At 41.3% G+C, this 18,448-nt stretch overlaps 1 protein-coding gene across 1 annotated transcript; it reads right to left on the bottom strand.

The window, feature by feature from the left end:
- Nucleotides 1–300: 300 nt before the first annotated feature.
- TNMD (tenomodulin) lies at nt 301–16,607 on the bottom strand. The gene is made up of 7 exons (XM_029240920.1): nt 16,374–16,607; nt 16,077–16,208; nt 6,853–6,993; nt 6,541–6,642; nt 3,193–3,346; nt 1,160–1,326; nt 301–679 (listed from the first exon to the last, which is right to left on the bottom strand). The coding sequence occupies exons 1-7, from the start codon at nt 16,419–16,421 to the stop codon at nt 470–472; spliced, it is 954 nt and encodes a 317-aa protein (XP_029096753.1). The 5' UTR covers nt 16,422–16,607; the 3' UTR covers nt 301–469.
- Between the last annotated feature and the right edge of the window lie 1,841 nt (nt 16,608–18,448).

Below are 18,448 nucleotides of genomic sequence, written 5' to 3'. Positions count from 1 at the left end.
GTCCACAATATGTCTCTCACATAATTAGACACTGGGGTATGCACAAAAGGACACATCTTTTTTTATGCATCAGTTATGGGGTCATTTTGTCATCAGCCCCTATTTCCACTTTCTCAATACAGCCTAGTAAAATACAGTATTTGAGAATCCTTATGCTTTGCCCTTTTCTACTCCCCAAACCTGACGAAATGCAAGTTTTTATTGTTGTCTTCCATGTGAGATGGATCTGCTCCATTTCAGTTGTAGGGAATATTCTTAACAAACACTTACCCAGTGTGTTCAGCAGCAATCAGGCCATTAATGATGATGTAGAAGTTTATTAGAACATGAAGAGAAGAATTACCTACAAGTAATTCCGGAGTGCTGGCTACCAGGAGCCAAAAGCCTCATAGGCAGAAATTCATTGAATAGCATGCATTTATTATATGTTGGCTGCCAGAAGTTTAAGCACTTGAGCTCAGACTTGCTATTAAACCCTCCCCAGCATGCGGGCCACCCACCAGTTGCAAGGCATGATGACACGACAGATAACCTGCCCTCCTTGGTAGCAGTATGGATACGGGTAGTAACCTAGTAAAGGTTCACAGACGCGGCGGCAGTAGCGGTTGCCTCGACGGCAGTAAATACAACAATAACCTCTCTCATCCAGCATGGGGTCGAATTCTATTCCATTTTCAGTCTGAAAGAAGAAGAAGCCAGTGTTGGAGGGGGCAGGTTCACTAGGAAGAGGTCTGCCAAGCTGGGGAGGAGTATAAGACTATAGGAGTTGGGGACTGGTGAGCAATTAAGTTCCTGAGCCTGATCTTGGAGATACATCAATGGATTAGATCAAGATTGATTTTATTTTTTTTAATTAACAAAATTTTAGAACAACTTTATTGAGGTATAGTTGATTTACAATGTTGTGTTAATTTTTGCTGTACAGCAAAGTGATTCAGTTATACATATATTCTTTTTCATATTCCTTTCCATTATTGTATATTACAGGAGATTGACAAGATTGATTTTGAACGAGTCTTCTAGGGATTCCAAGCTTCTTAAATATTTTTTTCTTAAAACAATGACCATTATCCTTTCAGTGACTTTGATCTGAGGGGTAGTGAGTTTTGTGAAGGCTCTTTGTTTTTCCCCTAACAAGAAAAACGTGAACAGAACTCACATAGTCATTGATTGGGAGTTCTTCCTCGCTTGCTGCTTGTCTGGTGTGACGGGTCTTCACCTTCACTTGAGGGACCACCCACTGCTCATTTTGTTCAATGCCTTTTTTTTCATTGGTAGGAAAGTGAAGGTCTTCACCATCCTCCTCAAAGTCTTGTAACTCTGAAACTAAGGTAATAAACACAAAGTTGTGACACAACTGCTTTGCTTGGGGAACTAGCATTTGGGGATAGAGATTTTCATTGTGTCTTCTCACTGCCATCATTTAGGCGTGAATGAACCACTTTTCCAAGCTCCTGCAGCTGATATCTTACAGAGATCTTCCAAAAGAAATTTGACCATTCCCATGTTCATAGACTTCTTTGCTCATTTGGCATCACTTACTGCTTTGCCTTATTAGCATATTAAATTAAAAACTGAGGGCAGGGGACTTTGGTGTCTCCCACAATGATTTTACCCACGGCAGGTGCTCAGTAAATATTTTTTTGGTTGCCTGGTTTGATTCAGTGCCCTCTGTCCTCCTTCCTCATCCCTTCTCTTTCCTGTCTTAAAAAATTTTAAACTTGGTATTTAGAAATTATCTTAGATTTACAGAAGAGCTGCAAAGATAGTACAGAGTTTCTGTATACCTTTCACCCAATTTCCCCTAATGTTAGCATCTTACATAACCACGGTACAATGATCAAAACTAAGAAATTAGCATTGGTACAATACAATTAACTAAACTACAGACTTTATTCAGATTTCATCATGATTTCCACTAACGTCCTTTAGGAGAAGAATGTTGAAGCAGAAGTTGTAGTAATTGCACTTAGTTGCTTTTTTTTTTTGCTGGTTGTGTCTTTGTTGCTGCGAGTGGGCTTTCTCTAGTTGTGGGGAGCGGGGGCTACTCTTCCTTGCAGTGCGTGGGCTTCTCATTGCGGTGGCTTCTCTTGTTGAGGAGCACGGGCTCTAGGCGCATGGGCTTCAGTAGTTGCAGCACTAGGGCTCAGTAGTTGTGGCTCGCGGGCTTAGTTGCTCTGTGGCATGTGGCATGTGAGATCTTCCTGGACCAGGGATCGAACCTGTGTCCCCTGCATTGTCAGGCGGATTCTTAACCACTGCACCACCAGTGAAGTCCCTAGTTGCTTTTTTTTTTTTCTTTTTGTGGTACGCGGGCCTCGCACTGCCGTGGCCTCTCCCGTTGCAGAGCACAGGCTCCGGACACGCAGGCTCAGCGGCCACGGCTCAGGGGTCCAGCCGCTCCGCAGCATGCGGGATCCTCCCAGACCGGGGCACGAACCCGTGTCCCATGCATCGGCAGGCAGACTCACAACCACTGCGCCATCAGGGAAGCCCCCTAGTTGCCTTTTTTTAAGGCCAAAGAGTACCAATAGATGCCCGCATTGGTTAGAGCATTCTCTCTTGGGAAATGTAGTAATCTATGCTGTCCAGAATGAGGGAGGCCAAATTCTATACTAGGTGGGCAGAATAAGATGTCCAGGGACTTTGCCCTCTCTATGGGCTGACTGGAAGTTGAGAGCTGGAGTCTTTTACTCTGGACCTTTAGCACCCAATTACTTTTATACTGGTTCCTAAAATAGCCACAAAGAAATTTGTATTGCAGTGACTGTCCTATCATCCGAGGAAGATGCCACCATTTGACATAGAAAATCCTTCTTGAGACAACAGAGCATTGTTTTGGCTCTTCTCTCCTCTGTTCTTGGGTTGGGTACACAGTGGTTTGAGCCATAGTCTGGTAGCTCGACTGCAATGAATATAGATGTGCAAAGAGAGACAGATTAGCTTTTCACTATCACTACTCACATTAAGGTGGCGTTACCTTTGCTGGGATATTAAAAAGCCTGTCAGCATTAATTTATCTGATTTATAACTTGGCTGTGAAAAATTCCCTCCTCACTGGCAGTCAGCATATACAGTTTCATGTAAGAAGATATAAGCTGATCATTTGTTTTCCTAGAAGTGCAGTCTCTGAATGCTGGAAATGTTACTGACTTTGGAAAACAGAGGAGGAGGAGGAGAAGGAGGCCATACCTGCTATTAGAGTGGGATTGATCCAATACATGGTCACATTATCACAAATCTCCAGAATTTTGGAATTTTTGAGAAAGTCTCGGTTTTCAATAGGCTTTTCTGCTGGGACCCAAATCACTGACTGTTCAAAGAAAGTTGTGGTAATTTCTTCATTCTGAGAGAAGAAAGTAGTTCAGGGTGGGGATAGGCAGAGAAATTAATAAAATGAGTGAGACATTATGGGATCCTGGAAAATACCATATTTCGAGTCTGAATAATAATTCCAGTCCCAGAGCTCCCAGTGAAGTAGATGCCCTTGGGAGAGTTAACAACTGGTCCCTCCCTCTCCCATCTAACAGTAGGGCTGCTCACTGAAACAGGAGCCTTCTCGGCTACCATTTCCCTTTAAGTCAGGAAGGCTTTCCATCATTTTCTGGGCCTCCCACTGGACCATGTATGTTTTAATTTGGGCTTCTGGAACCTTGAGTGATTTACATTTGTTTTCTTTCTTTTAAATGGATGTTGTGAGTGCCTGCCTTGTTTTAGGTTTATGACTAGGATTGCAAGCTGAATTTGATCTCAAGCTGAAAAACACTCCTATAATCCAAACTGGTGAAATCACTTAAGTAGCAACAGAACCTAATATTTTGGTTTTACAAGACTGTGTGTTAATGGTATAGTTGTAGTACCAAAGATACTTTGTTTCAAAGTCAGGTCTAACTTGTGACTTCACTGGCCTTACTACTATTTTACTCCTTTCATTCTAGATGCTTAGAATTTGTCTCACAGAATGTTTTTTGTTTAGGCAGCCTCTCTTATATTGTCAAGAATGCTCCCTTCTCTTCTGTTTCTAGTGTTGGAAGTAGTTGTCTTGTGTACCTAGCTCTTAATCATTTGTCTCCTGGGCTTTGACATTTTTTTCCCCTACTTTTAATAAGGTTTTTCCTTTTCTCTTTTGTTTCTTTCTAGCTTTATGATTTCAGTGTTTTTATTCTTTGAAATATGGCTTTGTATAATTTTTCTCCTAGTCACTTAAAAGTCTCATCTTAGCTCCTTTGCCCTTGAGTCTGTAAAGACTTGGGATGCATTGAAAGGGACTGTATAAAATGAGGTTGGTACGTTGACTAGCTTTGTTAGCAAAATCAGGGCTATTTATATACCTGCTCTGCATCTTTAACATGTACAAAGTATGGATACAGTGGTGAGGGAAGTGCAGAATAAGAGGGTTTTTGTCATTCAGGACCACAAATTTGTCTCATAAAAAAAATCTGTAGCCTGAATTAAAAAAAATAGGATTTTCTTGAAGATAAAGCAATTTCACTATCATGAGATGAATACTTGTGGTATTTAGACAATCTGACAATATTAACTGAAGAATAAATTGGGCCAAAATGAGTTTAACTTTTTTTTTTTTTTTTTTTTTGCCATGCCGCATGTGGGATCTTAGTCCCCCTGCAGTGGAAGCACGGAGTCTTAACCACTGGGCTACCACGGAAGTCCCAGCCTTTAACTTTTTCAGAAAAATAAATCTTGTTGTATCAGTTTGGGAAGTCATTGCTGGCTGGCCCTACTCAAATGCTTACATTATTTTCTGTAAAAAGCAGCATATGATATTGGGTATAATAGCTTTTTATCTTCTTGATTCTCCTTTCATCTTACTTTTGCCCCTAATATCCTGGAAGTTGTTCTGTTCCTCAGATGCATCCAAATTAGGCTTATTAAAAAAAAATCTCCAAAACTTTTCACTTGCCATAGACCTTGGGAGCAGAGCATCGTCTTTGGGGGAAATCTTCTTTTTCTTAGAAATTCTAGGAACCAGGGTCTGTAACTTCTCTGGACATGAGGAGACTAATATCATGTCTGTGGGAGCCAGTGACAACCCTGAGACTTGGGTAATGGAAAGAAAAAAGTGATCCCCATACCACCTCACCCCCCAAAATAAGAAAAGTAAAAGAAAAAGATAAATGGGTAGATGAAAATTAACATGGAGAGAGTTGGGCAGGAGAAAAGTGAAAAAGAACCTGGGAGAGACAGAAGAAAATGAAAGAGGTATTTGCAGTATATAGAGTGGCCACTGTGCCATTGGCATAATCTCAGTTTAGATTTGCCAGTTAAACACTAAAACAAATCAACCCGACCCAATATTTGTTTCTTCTGGCTACAGTGGAGGTAGGCTGTCATAGATAGCAGCATACCATAATTACAGTCAGGATATTCAGGGAAAAATTAAGTCTCCTGGGCCTTACCGATGGCTGTATTTTAGGCAATAATCCTCCATCTCCCACTAGGCCTATAGCGGCCATTCAGCAATTGCACTGGTGCCCTAGGTCAGGGGTCCCCAACCCCTGGGCCTGTTAGGAACCTGGCTGCACAGCAGGAGGTGAGCGGCGGGCAAGCGAGTGAAGCTTCATCTGCTGCTCCCCATGGCTCCCCATCGCTTGCATTACCGCCTGAACCATGCCCTGTCCCCAGTCCGTGGAAAAATTGTCTTCCATGAAACCGGTCCCTGGTGCCAAAAATGTTGCGGACCGCTGCCCTAGGTTACCTCACCATGGCCTGGGAGTGTGCTTTCAGAGAATTTGTATTATACTGTAGTTCTCACCTTCTTTACTTTTGTCTTTCCTAGTGATATGTTAAAGGTGGATTATTCTATTAGCAGCCCAGCATAAAATGGTAAGGTGAATGAACTGAAATCTTTTTTCATTTAACTTTTTATTGAAGTATAGTTGATTTACAATGTTGTGTTCGTTTCAGGTATACAGCAAAGTGATTCAGTTATATTTTATATATATATATATATGTATATATATTTTTTCTTTTTCAGATTCTTTTTCCCTATAGGTTATTACAAGATATTGAGTAGAGTTCCCTGTGCTATACAGTAGGTCCTTGTTGGTCATCTATTTTATATATAGTAGTGTTGAATTAAAATCTTTAGAATAGGTGAATGTCACAGTGTGACAAAAGTGGCAAGGATCCAGGTGGCCTTGGGACTCTTTTTCAGGACTTTATCTTTGGCAGGATTGGTTTTGTTCCTCCGACTCACCCCTTTTACCAGAAATCTTTGGTTTGGAAGCAAATGTACATAATGGTTACCCGGGTATAAAAGTACAGCGTTGGACTTAAAAGCATGAACTTTAGGTTTGTTGAAAGGCCTGAGTTCAAGATCCCAATCTGCTCTGCACTAGCTGTGTAACCTTGGACAAGTCACTTTTTGGTCTGCATCTGAAAATGGGGATGATAATAGTACCTGTCTATAGGGTTGTTGTGAGAATCAAATGAGGGTAAAGCATTTAGTACGATGTCTGACACAGAGTTAGCCCCCAATAAATTATGGCTTTTACTATTACTATTATTTTTCTTACATACCTCATCTATTTCTTCCTCTGGTTCAGAAAATTCTGGAATCACTTTAATCTGAGTTTTGATGAAGCATTTTTGAAGACCTACAAAGTAAATGCCAGTGTATCCCTATAAAACAGACAAAAAATAACAAAACTTCCTGAAATAGCCACAATTAATGAGTTTCATGGTTTGTCAGGGCCCCAGGCTGGCAAAATTTGAATTCAAAGGGAAAGCTTTGTCTTATAAATTAAATGGAGGCTACAGGCTATTTTTAACTTGACTCAAATGTTCTAATATTTTAAGTGGGAAGCTTTAGAGGGAAAATATCCAACTTACATTTTTAAAGTCATGTACTTCCAATGTTTCATCAGTGCCATTTCCACTTCTGAATATTTCAGTTCTGGTCACGGGATCAATTTCCATGTAAATCTTCTTCTTCTCTCCATTGCTGTAGAAAGTGTGCTCCATGTCATATGTCTGGGAGAACAGAGGAAAACAAGCTCTAAGATACTCAGTATGTCCCTTCACAAGACACTTTAATTGGGTAATATCTGGAGCACCTTCTTTTTCCAGAGCCTTTGCAGAGAGGTACCATCTCAGCAGCTTGCCGTTGGGAATTCTCTGAGACTCGAGATTAAAGTGAGGTGTTTCTTGGCACTGGAGCTGATATGGGGATCCCTTCAGAGCCAGTATTTTGTATTCAAGCCAAGTTGCTGAACTAATTACTAAGAATTCCAACAGTTTTCTTGGCAGCCTTGACTAAATAGCAAATGATATTTTGCAAGCAGCCTGTAAGGTGTTTTCCACTTGTGGTAAGCAGAGGAATCACCAAAAACCTATACGGCTTCTTTAAGCTACCACTTCCCTTTCTAAGTACTCAGTAGTCACCCACTTACTCGCTGTGAAATTCACTAGGGCTGAGAAAGAGATTTGAACAGATTTAGAATGCTTAGGCATTGCTCTTTATCTTATCCATCCAGGCATTTAATATTGTCTCAACAGTCTTGGATCTGTACTTTTTAGACTCTGAAAACTCTGAAGACCATTCTCCTTGGTGAACATTAGATAATCGTCTTACCCTGACCTCAATGGCTTCCTTTTGTCCTTTAAGCTCCAGGAAACATTTACTGCCTTCCCCTAACCTTTTCTGTTATGGGCTAACCAAATTCATTCAGTTGATTCCTGATTTTTCTTTTCCAAACCCGATTCAGCTGACTTCGAGTTCTCCAGATTCTCCTGCATATAGAATTCAACAGCTGTGAATTGTAATATGCACTATGTAATATGGAGTCTCCCAAGAAGATCGCCTTGGCAAAGCTGCATATCAGGTTGCTTTTGAGTGGTTGAAACAAAACCCCAGACTCTCTCCTACCCTCTAAAAAAGACAATTTTTCTAAGGGCCAAAAGGACCAGTCCCATAGAGTATCCCAGTCTATTAATAAGCCCATTACTTATAACTGAGGACATGTTTATAGCTAGAAGCAAATAAGTAACCTAAAGGAATTTGTTACCTGTCACAAACCAGGCCAGACCTGATGGTGCCATGTGGAAGTCTATCTTATCCCTGTTGTTAGGAGGCCTTTGGCTATCGAGTTTTTTCATTCTCATTTTTCCTTATGAAAAACATTTGGTAAACTAAAAACCTGAAAAAGCAAGTCATCTACAGGGCCATTGTTGCTTTCTAATGATACTGTTCCCAGTGGCAGTCTTGTATTGCTTGTGCTGGGTTGGGTTGTTTTTTAATGTCTGCCGGTATCTGTGACTGAATGTTAGTATAACCTGGTCAAATTTTCCCCACCTCAAGTAGAAAAACAAATTGGAAGGGTTTGTAGAAGCAATATTACTTCAAGTGTGAAAAGTTGATGTAGTCGCTGAATAGGAAAACAAGAGACAATGTCATTTACCTTTTTGCTGCCCTACAGTGCCTTGGACATGGTTAGAGCTGAAGTATATATTGAACACCTTTTCCCCACCAATAGCAAATTCTCATCTTCCTAAAGAGAGGTTTTGAGCATTGGCAAGGTCTTTTAAGAGACCATATTTTAAAAGGGGAAGGAAAACAGTATTTAGAACTTTCCAGCAACTGCAGAGTTAACACAGCAAGTCTGGCCTGCTTTGTGACAGGTAGAAAATTCCTTTAGACTTGCTATTTGCTTCTAGTTATAAATTTGTCCTCAGTCCCAGCTCTGCAGCCAGCTTGAGAAACTTCTACCTATGGCAACAAATTGAGCTCTCAGTGGGCCTGACCTAAGTAGAGGAGAGAGGCATCTACTTCAGATCCAGCCTTGTCAGATCTCCCAACAGGGGGGAATTTCTTTAGAAATACTATCCATTGTTGAGACAAATGTCGACACCACTAGTCATTGGGGGTGGGGTGGGGTGTTTGTTTCATCAGTAGCACAACTGATGGATTATTGCACGGAAAAATGAGGTTAGAGACTAGGGGAAGTTGGAACACTGCCTACCTGGGCAAAAGGGAAAATACAGGCTGTATTTTCAATCATTGGTAGAAGACTATGGAACCATACTGGTGACATTTAGGATTTCAGTGTACTTCTGTGGAATGAGTTTTCCTGCACTGTTGGCAATGCACTTCACTTGGACACCTTGCTAGATGAAAACTATTGGAAACTGCCAAGCTCAGCAGATCTTGATTATTTTCAGCATTCTTTCAAAGAGGTTTTTTTTTTTTTGGTAGGGGAGGAGGGGTCCATTCTGATTGTATTCATTCACTAGCATGTTGCCTTTCTGGTTGTAATGGTAGTGGGCTCAGAATGACTTCATTTATATGTAAAATCTGGGTGGGGGGTAGGGAGCTATATATTCACTCAGATGGAATTCACTATCAAAGGTGCCCTTTTGGAACAGACTGTCCTTTGTCTAGGAAGATGATGCTGGTGGCCCACTTTGGACTGCTTAGGGATGGGTTTGAGCAAATCCAGACATACTGTCTCGTCCGGGTCCCTGTGGAGCACATTGCCTGGGTAATGGCTATGCAAGCTTCACTGGCCCATATGAAGACTGAACTCATGCCTTTGGCTTCAGAAGTACTTTTCTGTCTACTAAGCTCATTGGCTCAGGGGCTGAGGGTCTTTCTGGAGATGAGGAAATAAATGGTTTTGTCCACTCCAGGTGCAAACTAAAGCAGAGAAGGATGACCGGTCTGTGAGAAGTGTGAGTGGGCTCCCAGTAGTTCATCTCAGACTGCTTCCAACTCAGCTTTATTCCAGGAAGGACAGAGTATGATGAGAAGTACACTTCCACCAAACCGGCACATTAGGGCAAGTTAATCTTTGGTGCTTCTAGCTTCCCTTTTCTGTTCTTTTTATATCCTGCCCTCTTTGTACCTTCGTAGCCCTTCCTCCTCTTTCCATCTCCCCCTATTCCTCTGTCTCCTATCTAGACATCTAGGAATCTCATGGTGCTTCAGGTACCTTATATCAAAGAAGAAATCAATCTGACAACTGATCTCACACTAAGGTATTAGTGATGGGTGTTTGTCTGTTAAAAAAAAAAGAGTGCGATACTTAACTCAAAGGAATGAATTACTAATGGTGGTTTTTAAGCACAATGGCACCAGGAATAAGAGATATATTAAGGGCAAGGGCATCTTTGCAGCAGCACTCAAATGGGTTCCCACTCCATCCACACATAAGGCTGGTCTCAACTATGAAGGTCCAGAACACTGGCGTTGGACAGGTAAACCAATGGGTGGAATATGACTCAGAAGTAAAACGAGATAGATACGTGGTGAACCCCAAGGAGTGAGGGATGTAAGAAGACCACACTGACAAAACGTGGAGAGAACACAAGCTCATTTCTCTTCCCTGCTCAGGAATTCTTTCCTCAGTCCAGTTAAATTCTCCACTCAGGCAGCAAATGAGCCCTAACATCCTCCTTTCACAGTTTGCTGTGTTTTCTGGCCTCAATTTGTGACCATCTCTGAGATCAGAAAAGAAAGATTTTTATAAAAAGTAAAGCTGCCTCTGACCTCAGTGTGATGGATCTGTTTCGGGGCAGGTAGCTTTAGCTTGTCCTGAAAGGGATTTGAGGACATTTGGCTTAGGTTTGTTTTTTGAAGCCTATGATTAATCTAGATGTTCTTCTCTCCACCTTCATTTCTTACTGTCTGTTTATGAGGTACACTCTCCAAAGGTGAAATACATGCTCAGAAGAGCTGGCTAGCAGGTGTTAGGCTGGAAGGAAAGGAAGGGAATGCATTGTATTATATTATTACCAACCTAGCCTGTGGGAATTAAAGGGCCTCTGGGTATTTCTTTAACCAACACAGAGCAGACACATTGTTTCTTATGCAAAGTTGGACTCCTGCATCTTCAGTCACCAGTTCTCAGTCCTGAAAAAAAACTGGCATAGGCAGCACAGACATTCCTCTTTTTCAAAAAGAAAAAGAACCCATTTCTTTCATGTCGAACAGCAGTCCCCAACCTTTTTGGCACCAGGGACCGGTTTCGTGGAAGACAATTTTTCCACAGACCGGGGGTGGGGGGAGGATGGTCCAGGCGGTAATTCAACTCCTGCTGTACCACCCGGTGCCACAGACCAGTACCTGCTGGGGGTTGGGGAGCCCTGATCTAGATCCTCAAGCTGGCTTGGAAGTTTCTCCCTACCCACTACCCTCACCACTCCTTATTCTTAAATGCAGCTGAAGAATAGTGAAAAGACTCTCTAGACCAGGTTCTAGTCTTAGCCTCAACTCTGCCACTTACAAGCTGTGTGACTTTGGACAAGTCACCAAGTGTCTCTGGAGGCTCAGTTCCCATCTTTATCTCTCACCCATTGCCAAATGCAATGTTGAATAGTTGACAAAATCAATTTTTTAAAAAATTGAAATGTAGTTGATTTACAATGTTGTATTAGTTTCTGGTGTACAGCAAAGTGATTCAGTTATCCATATATATAATTTATATAATAATATATATATTCTTTTTCAGATTATTTTCCCTTATAAGTTATTATAAGATATTGAATATAGTTCCCTGTGCTATACAGTAGGTCCTTGTTGTTTATTTATTTTATATGTAGTAGTTTGACCAAATCAATTCTGTTCAGATTTGGCTAACACCTGTCAGGTTGAACCGTTGGACTGCTACTACCTGTTGATTTCCTGGGCCGCTTTCCCTACAGTAGCCCCAATCCCACTCTCAGCCACTGAAGGACAGCTCCCTTTGAAGACCTAGGTTTTTTCTGGCTGGTACCAAATAAGTTGCCCAGCAAATGCCTTAGGAGAATGAAGAGACTGAATACGAATGTGCCCCTAGTAGCCGGAGTCCTACTCTACATAATCGATGCTGCCCCTTGGCAGCCGAGACCAAGAGCTAACCCGTGACAGTGGCTGGACAAGGGTGGACTTTGCTCTTGAAATGGTTTGAGAGGAAAATAAAATGAAGTCTTTTTAAAAACGCTGACGTGGCACCATCTGGTGAAGCTCAGTCCCCCTGCTAAAGAGGTTTCAGCTCCATCTCCGTCTCTTCCCTTGAGGGAATGAAGTGCTTCTCCAGACCCACATTTTACCTATCAAACTGCTGTGTAGGAAAGCCCAGGGAACTCGGGGAAGAAAGTTGTATCTTTGTGAAGAAAGATAAGTGAAGATAAGTGAAAAGATAAGTGAAGATAAGTGAAGAAAGTTGGTCTCTGGCCAACTTAAAGAAATAGGCACAGGAAAGCCCGATCCAGACTTAGCAGGAAAGTGCTTTTTCTGAGCAAAAGATTTTCAGCCTAGAGTGCTGTTGGGCTTGCAGTCTTGAGTAAAACTCTTTTAATGGTCATCTGCAGTTGAGGTGAGGGGGAGGCCAGATGGATGCCCACATATCCTACCCCTTCTCATCTCATCCTGGTAGTATGCAGAAGTTGAGGAGACATCCCCAGGAATCTGTGGATTGCTGTGTGGGCTTTAGGACTTAGCCTTTCAAAATAGCCCTAAAGTCACCAGGCAGTTCCTATATATGGCAGGAAGTGCAGCATTTCATTAATTTAGTTTATTATTCTTCTGCCTCATTCTACAAAGGATTGGAAGGGATAGGCTACAAGGTCTGTGTTACATCTATCAACTATTGGTTTAAAGGCTGGAATTTTTCTGACTTGTTTTCTCTGTGTTGGATGAATTAGCTGGGGAGTTGATTTCTGATTGTTTCAGGTTTAATGTGTAATACAGGGAGCTTTAAGCAAGAATGTTTCTCTTGGGACTCTGCTTCAAAGATGTCTGGGCAGTCACTGCCTGAAAGTGAAGTCTTGTGATGCTCTCTCAAAATCTCTGGGACTGAATATGTCCTCTGCTTGGTTGAGAAAGCTGAATACAGAACTCGATGGACTGGCTTTCATTCAGCTCAAGTGGCTTCTGTATGTGGCTGTGGGTTGGGGATCTGTAGCCTGTAAGGGAGTGAAACAGCTCTCCCAAAGTTAGTCTTCCTTGTTTCATTTTATTTTCATCTCTCTCTCTCTCTCTCCCCCCTCCCCCCGTTTTAGATCAAGAATCTGGATACTTTAGGGCTTCCCTGGTGGCGGAGTGGTTGAGAGTCCGCCTGCCAATGCAGGGGACGCGGATTCGTGCCCCGGTCCGGGAAGATCCCACATGCCGCAGAGCGCCTGGGCTAGTGAGCCATGGCCGCTGAGCCTGCGCGTCCGGAGCCTGTGCTCCGCAATGGGGGAGGCCACAACAGTGAGGGGCCTGCGTACCGAAAAAAAAAAAAAGAGAGAATCTGGATATTTTGTCCCCACCAAGGTGGGAGGTAATAGAAGGAAGAGGGGGGAAATTACTGGCATGGAAATGTCAACACCAGATGTGGAATGTTAAATAAGCACTTAATTATAAACAGATGTCAAAAGCAAACTAAAAAGGATGTGTGGCAGAGGCTAGAGGAGCAAATGCTAAGAACTTGGAGAAAGTCCAGGGATGCCAAACACATCACTGTCATCCATAAGCACAGCAGTATCACCGGTTCTCTCCACCAAGGGCCCCAAGAGTCCCCACAGGTCCCACAGGCTTGTAAAGGAAAGTCCAGAAGAGCCTGGGTTTTAATCTGCTAGCTGCTGTTTCTTGCCAGGCCATACTCTTTAGGGGAGCCTCTTTAATTTGTGCAAGATGCCTGGATCCTTTTCCTCTGCAAATCTTCTTCCAAGACCAATCTGACTACTCTTCACTTCCCAGCAATCATAAATCAGCTCTGAGGCAGGCTTATTGGCAGCCCTAGCCATTGGAAACAACAGATGTTCCCTGGGGCTTTTTGTCTGGGAACTAAAGGTAGTGGGCTTAGTGGAGCATCCACATCTCCAGCTGGTTCCTCAGTTTGCAATGGACCCAGCCTGGTCTTGTGGGGAAGGCCAGGACTTAAATATCAAAGGCAGTAAATTGTAACTCCCCATTGGAACAGAGAACAAACAACCTTTGTTTATGGTGGAAAAACTTGCCCCAGGAGACACCTATTTATCGTCTTTTACCAGATTACTTTGTAATGATTTTGTTCATTTCTGAGAATTCCTTTGCTAAAAATCACAACCTACGACGGATTACTTCTTGAGAGATTTGGTTCTTGATAAACTTTATTTGGTAGCATACCTCACCTCTTCTGTGCATGCAGTGACTCATTTTTACATTTGGTTTGAGGAATCACAGGATTGCTCCTTATAATGCATTAAAAAGTGAACTGGAGTGAGAATCAAAGACGGTATAATACAGAAGCAGAGGTGACCATGGGCTCTGTTAGTGAGCTTGGCACCTTGCTAGATAAAAGCAAGGTCCCCACCTAGTCATTTATAGTTGCACCGAGACAAATAGCATTGTAAGTTTAGAAAAACACATAAACTTTTTCAAAATAGAATTTGCAATTCCAATGGCTAAAATAAAACTAGAAAAACCATCTGGCCCCTTGTTCAGGCAAACATATATGGGTGGTCAGAAGGGCTAGCTACCTACTACACCCAGCTAAGAACATTATGGCCATGGAGGATGAAAGGGTTTATTCTCCTCTAACCCATCTGTAATTGTCAAGAGGATCCAAGATTCAATTTGTGGGACAGCATGTTACCTTGGGAATTAGCTAAGTAATAGCAGAATTGGATTGGTATGCATCTTGGCACTCTTAGTCATTTGCTGTTTCTTTCCTGATCTCAATTACTTTGCCCACCTTGCTAGTCTGAATATAGGTGGCTTCTCTAGAAAGACATGTGAACAGTAAGCAGTTCAGAAGCAGAGAGCAGTGGGAGAGATAAGAGAAAGGGCTAACTATAGGCATTGGATGATGCGTGAAATCCTTTCTGGAACAAGGTATAAATAAAAAAGCAAGTAAACAAAGTTTGCTATTCATTCTCCCTCTGACTTAAACTTGATAAGGTAGCCTCTAGTACTAAATGAAAGTGGGTATGGTAGCAAAGGTGAAGAATCCACAGGTGGCTATGCCTTACTTCTCTGTTTTCTTTTGGACACTTGTCCACTTGATTTTCTATTTTCTACACTTCCTCACCCCCTGCCTCTCCTTCCTCATTGATCCATATTCTTTCCTCTCTGCTCCTATCGCTCCTTTGACTCCTAATGGTTCATACCAATCCATTATCTTCTTGTATTTTATCCTCCCTCCTGGATTTTTGCCTTTCCCTTCCTACGTCTGTTATCAAATAGAAATGAGCATCCCATGACAACAAATTAATAATAATGGTAGCAACAACAACATCCCACATGCAGAGAGAAAAATGTAGCAAAGCCAGAAAACCATCTTAACCGTTTATAGCTTGTACATTTATTAATTCTCTTTCAAATGGAAATTGTTGGCATGAAGGGACTATGATTTTCTTTGGGTCACATCTAAACTTAGCCACTGTGTGTGAGCCCGGGAGTAACAATAACACCAAGGTACACTAATATCAACTACAATGCAGCCAAGCTTCACCAAATAACCATAGTATCAGAAGCATGATATCTGTGATTAATGACTTGGTGTCACTTTTCTACCTTGTAGCATTACTATTTCAGTGGGACACCAACGACTGTGGCTCGTGAGAAGCTGAAAAGCTCTAGAGTTTTTGGTTCTCTTTTTTGAGTCACAAATAAACATGAATTCAGGTATGAGAATTGCTCCTTCTGAAAAGGAGTTTGCTGCCTGTCCTCACAGCAGATTCATTAAGTCAGAAACATAATCCCTGAAAATCCTTTGCTACCATTTCTCATGGTTTCTTCTTATGTGGTAGTATAATTACTTTTCCATCAGTTTCTGCCCAGATAATTGAAAGAAAGATGGAAAGTATTTTTTCTTACAGTAAAAATTTTGCTTCTGTGAGGAATCTTAACTCCTTATAAAACATAATAAAAGAATGGGTAATTCTATATCTTATCATTACTAACCAAAATGCAGAAAACATATTTTTCCTTTACCAAAATAATTAGGCAAAAAAGAGAGAGCAAGCCTTGACTGAGTTTTTCATACTACCAAAAAATATACACAAAAAGAACTTAATGACTTTCATTTTCAGAGTAATATACATGTCAATCACTAATTAAATTCAATCAAACTCAAAACAGAAACACTGGATAATAATGTTCATTTACTCACTTTTTTTGGTGTCTCAGGCCAGAACTGCTTGCCCCCACAAAACAGGACAATTAGAGTTAGGGCGAGGATACCAAACACCAGTCCACAAATCTTAAGTGATTTACATATCTTCTTGGATTTAGAAGCTTCTGCCTAAGCAAAGAACAGAGAGAATAAAACAATACACAATAGCCCTTAAAATTGCAAGCCATAATTCAAAGTCACTTGATTTCACTTTTTAATGTTCATATTGCAATATGATAAATCTGTGAAGCCATGCTTCTGCTCAAAAGGGAATAAAAATATGAATCAACTTACATTTAGAATGTGACAGTCCTCACAGTTCTCTGGAGGATTCCTTGCCATGGTCTCTCAGCACACAGCACTCTTTCCCTGCTTTGAGAGGACTAAGAGACCACTGCTGAGGTGGAGTTGCAAGTGAGTCGGCTAACAGATGCCAGAGGAGAAGCTGAATTTATATGGCTCAAATATGTCATACCAGAGCCTGAGGGAGCCCAGGGGGCTCCTGTGCTGCAATTTGTTACATAGATATACCCATATATGTGTATAACTTCTGTGCACAGAATTCCATCCAGAATGGCAAAGACAGAAGGTTGTAATGAAAACTATTGTCCTGGGGGTTGGTTTGGAAGGGGACCAAGCCTAGGACACATTGAAATTATTTTTCACTATGAACTTAAAATATCAGTGGCAACACACACTTCACACTCCAGAAATAAGCAAACAAAACAAAAAAAGAGGAATGAAGTTCTAATTTCAATTCCATTTGCTCTAACAAATATTTATTGCAGGCACTGTGCTTGGTGTAGTAGATTCAGGAATGAATAAGGTAGTGCCTTCTTCACTATGTTAAAGCTCTTTGAGGACCGAGATCAATAGGTAGTCAACTAATTATAATCAGGAACAAGATTTAAAAGGTTAATTATACGTTTTCTTTCTCTCTTCATTCTCTCTCTCTGTTTATTTTCCTTTCCTAGGCTCTCTTCCTCAATCTGTTCCTTAATGTTGATATTCCTTATGGTTCTATCTTTGATGATCTTCTCATTCTATATATACACTTCTTGGATGATCTCATCCACTCTCACAATTTAAAATATCACCTATATATCAATGATTTCCAAATCTGTATCTATAATTCCACTGTCTTTCGAATTTCAAAGCCATTTGAATATCTCTGCCTCGATGGACCTCAGGAATCTCAAAACTCAACATGTCCCACATCAAACGCTTCTTCTTTTCACAACCCCTTCCCCCAACCTACTTTCTTTCCCATGTTCTTAATCTTGCTTGGTGGCTGAATTAGTTTGCTAGGGCTTCCATAACACAACAGAAATTTATATTCTCACAGCTCTGGAGGCTAGAAGTCCAAGATCAGGGTTGGTTTCTTCTGAGGCCTCTCTCCTTGCCTTGTAGATGGCTTTCCTCTTGTTCACATGGTATTCCCCTTCTATGCATGTATATGCCCTAATCTCCTCTTCTTATAAGGGCACCAGTCATCTTGGATTAGGGCCTATCTGTACGACTTTATTTTTCCTTAATTACCCCTCTAATGGCCCTATCTCCAAATACAGTCACATTAAAAAATAATGGGCATTAGGACTTCAACATATGAATTTGGGTGGGTGGGAAGGGCACAATTCAGTCCGTAACAGTGGAACCATTACTCTCCCAGTCTCCAAAACCAGAAACCTGTGGTTTGTCCTAGACTCTCCTCTCTTTGTCACATTCCCTTATCCAATCAGTGACCAGGTATGTTTGATTCTAAATTATTACATCTATCAAAGCCATTCTTTTCTCCCTATATTGACTTTTAAAGCCTTAGTTTAGGTTGTCATCTTCTCTGATGAGTCTCAAGTCCATATCTCTAACCCAGGCTGCTCTTAGGGCTCCAGACCCATGGGTCTATCTAACCTGCTAGACATCCCCATTTGGATATCCTAGAGGTACCTCAAATACCACATGTTCCAAATGGAATTAATTATCTCTCCTTCCAAATATACTCTTCTTTCTACATTATCTCTCTCACTAAATGGCATGATGATCAGTTTCTAGAATAGAAACCTCCAAATGATCCTTGATTTCTTCCTCTCTTGCCTATTTAGGCCTCCATGCCTAATCAATTATTAAATCCAGTCAATTTTGCCTCTGAATTATCTTCCCAATCTTATTCTCTCTATCCTCAAGTTCCACTGTCTTAGTTGAGGTTCTCATAGTTACTTTTAGTGTTGCAATAGAGTCCTAACAGGTTTTCTTGCCTCCAATCCACTTCCTTCAAGATGATCTGTTCTAGGGCTCAAATCTGAGGATAATCTCTCCCCTGATTAAAATCCTCTGTGTCTATTCATTGTCTATTAAATCAAAGCTACTTATGG

The sequence above is a fragment of the Monodon monoceros genome, unplaced genomic scaffold, assembly GCF_005190385.1.
Source record: "Monodon monoceros isolate NGI ecotype Baffin Bay Population unplaced genomic scaffold, NGI_Narwhal_1 Super_Scaffold_22, whole genome shotgun sequence".
NCBI lineage: Eukaryota > Metazoa > Chordata > Mammalia > Artiodactyla > Monodontidae > Monodon > Monodon monoceros.
The sequence above is the reverse complement of the archived record's forward strand: the minus strand, read 5'-3'. Positions and strand labels throughout refer to the sequence as shown.

What these genes read in the sequence shown, in the direction of transcription:
- TNMD (XM_029240920.1), bottom strand. Translation starts at nt 16,421, where the DNA reads ATGGCAAGGAATCCTCCAGAGAACTGTGAGGACTGTCACATTCTAAAT. An exon ending in GGCCTGAGACACCAAAAAAA is followed by an intron (nt 6,994 to 16,076) that starts GTGAGTAAATGA and finishes CTGTTCTCCCAG; the next exon opens with ACATATGACATGGAGCACAC. An exon ending in CAGAGGAAGAAATAGATGAG is followed by an intron (nt 3,347 to 6,540) that starts GTATGTAAGAAA and finishes TTCTTCTCTCAG; the next exon opens with AATGAAGAAATTACCACAAC.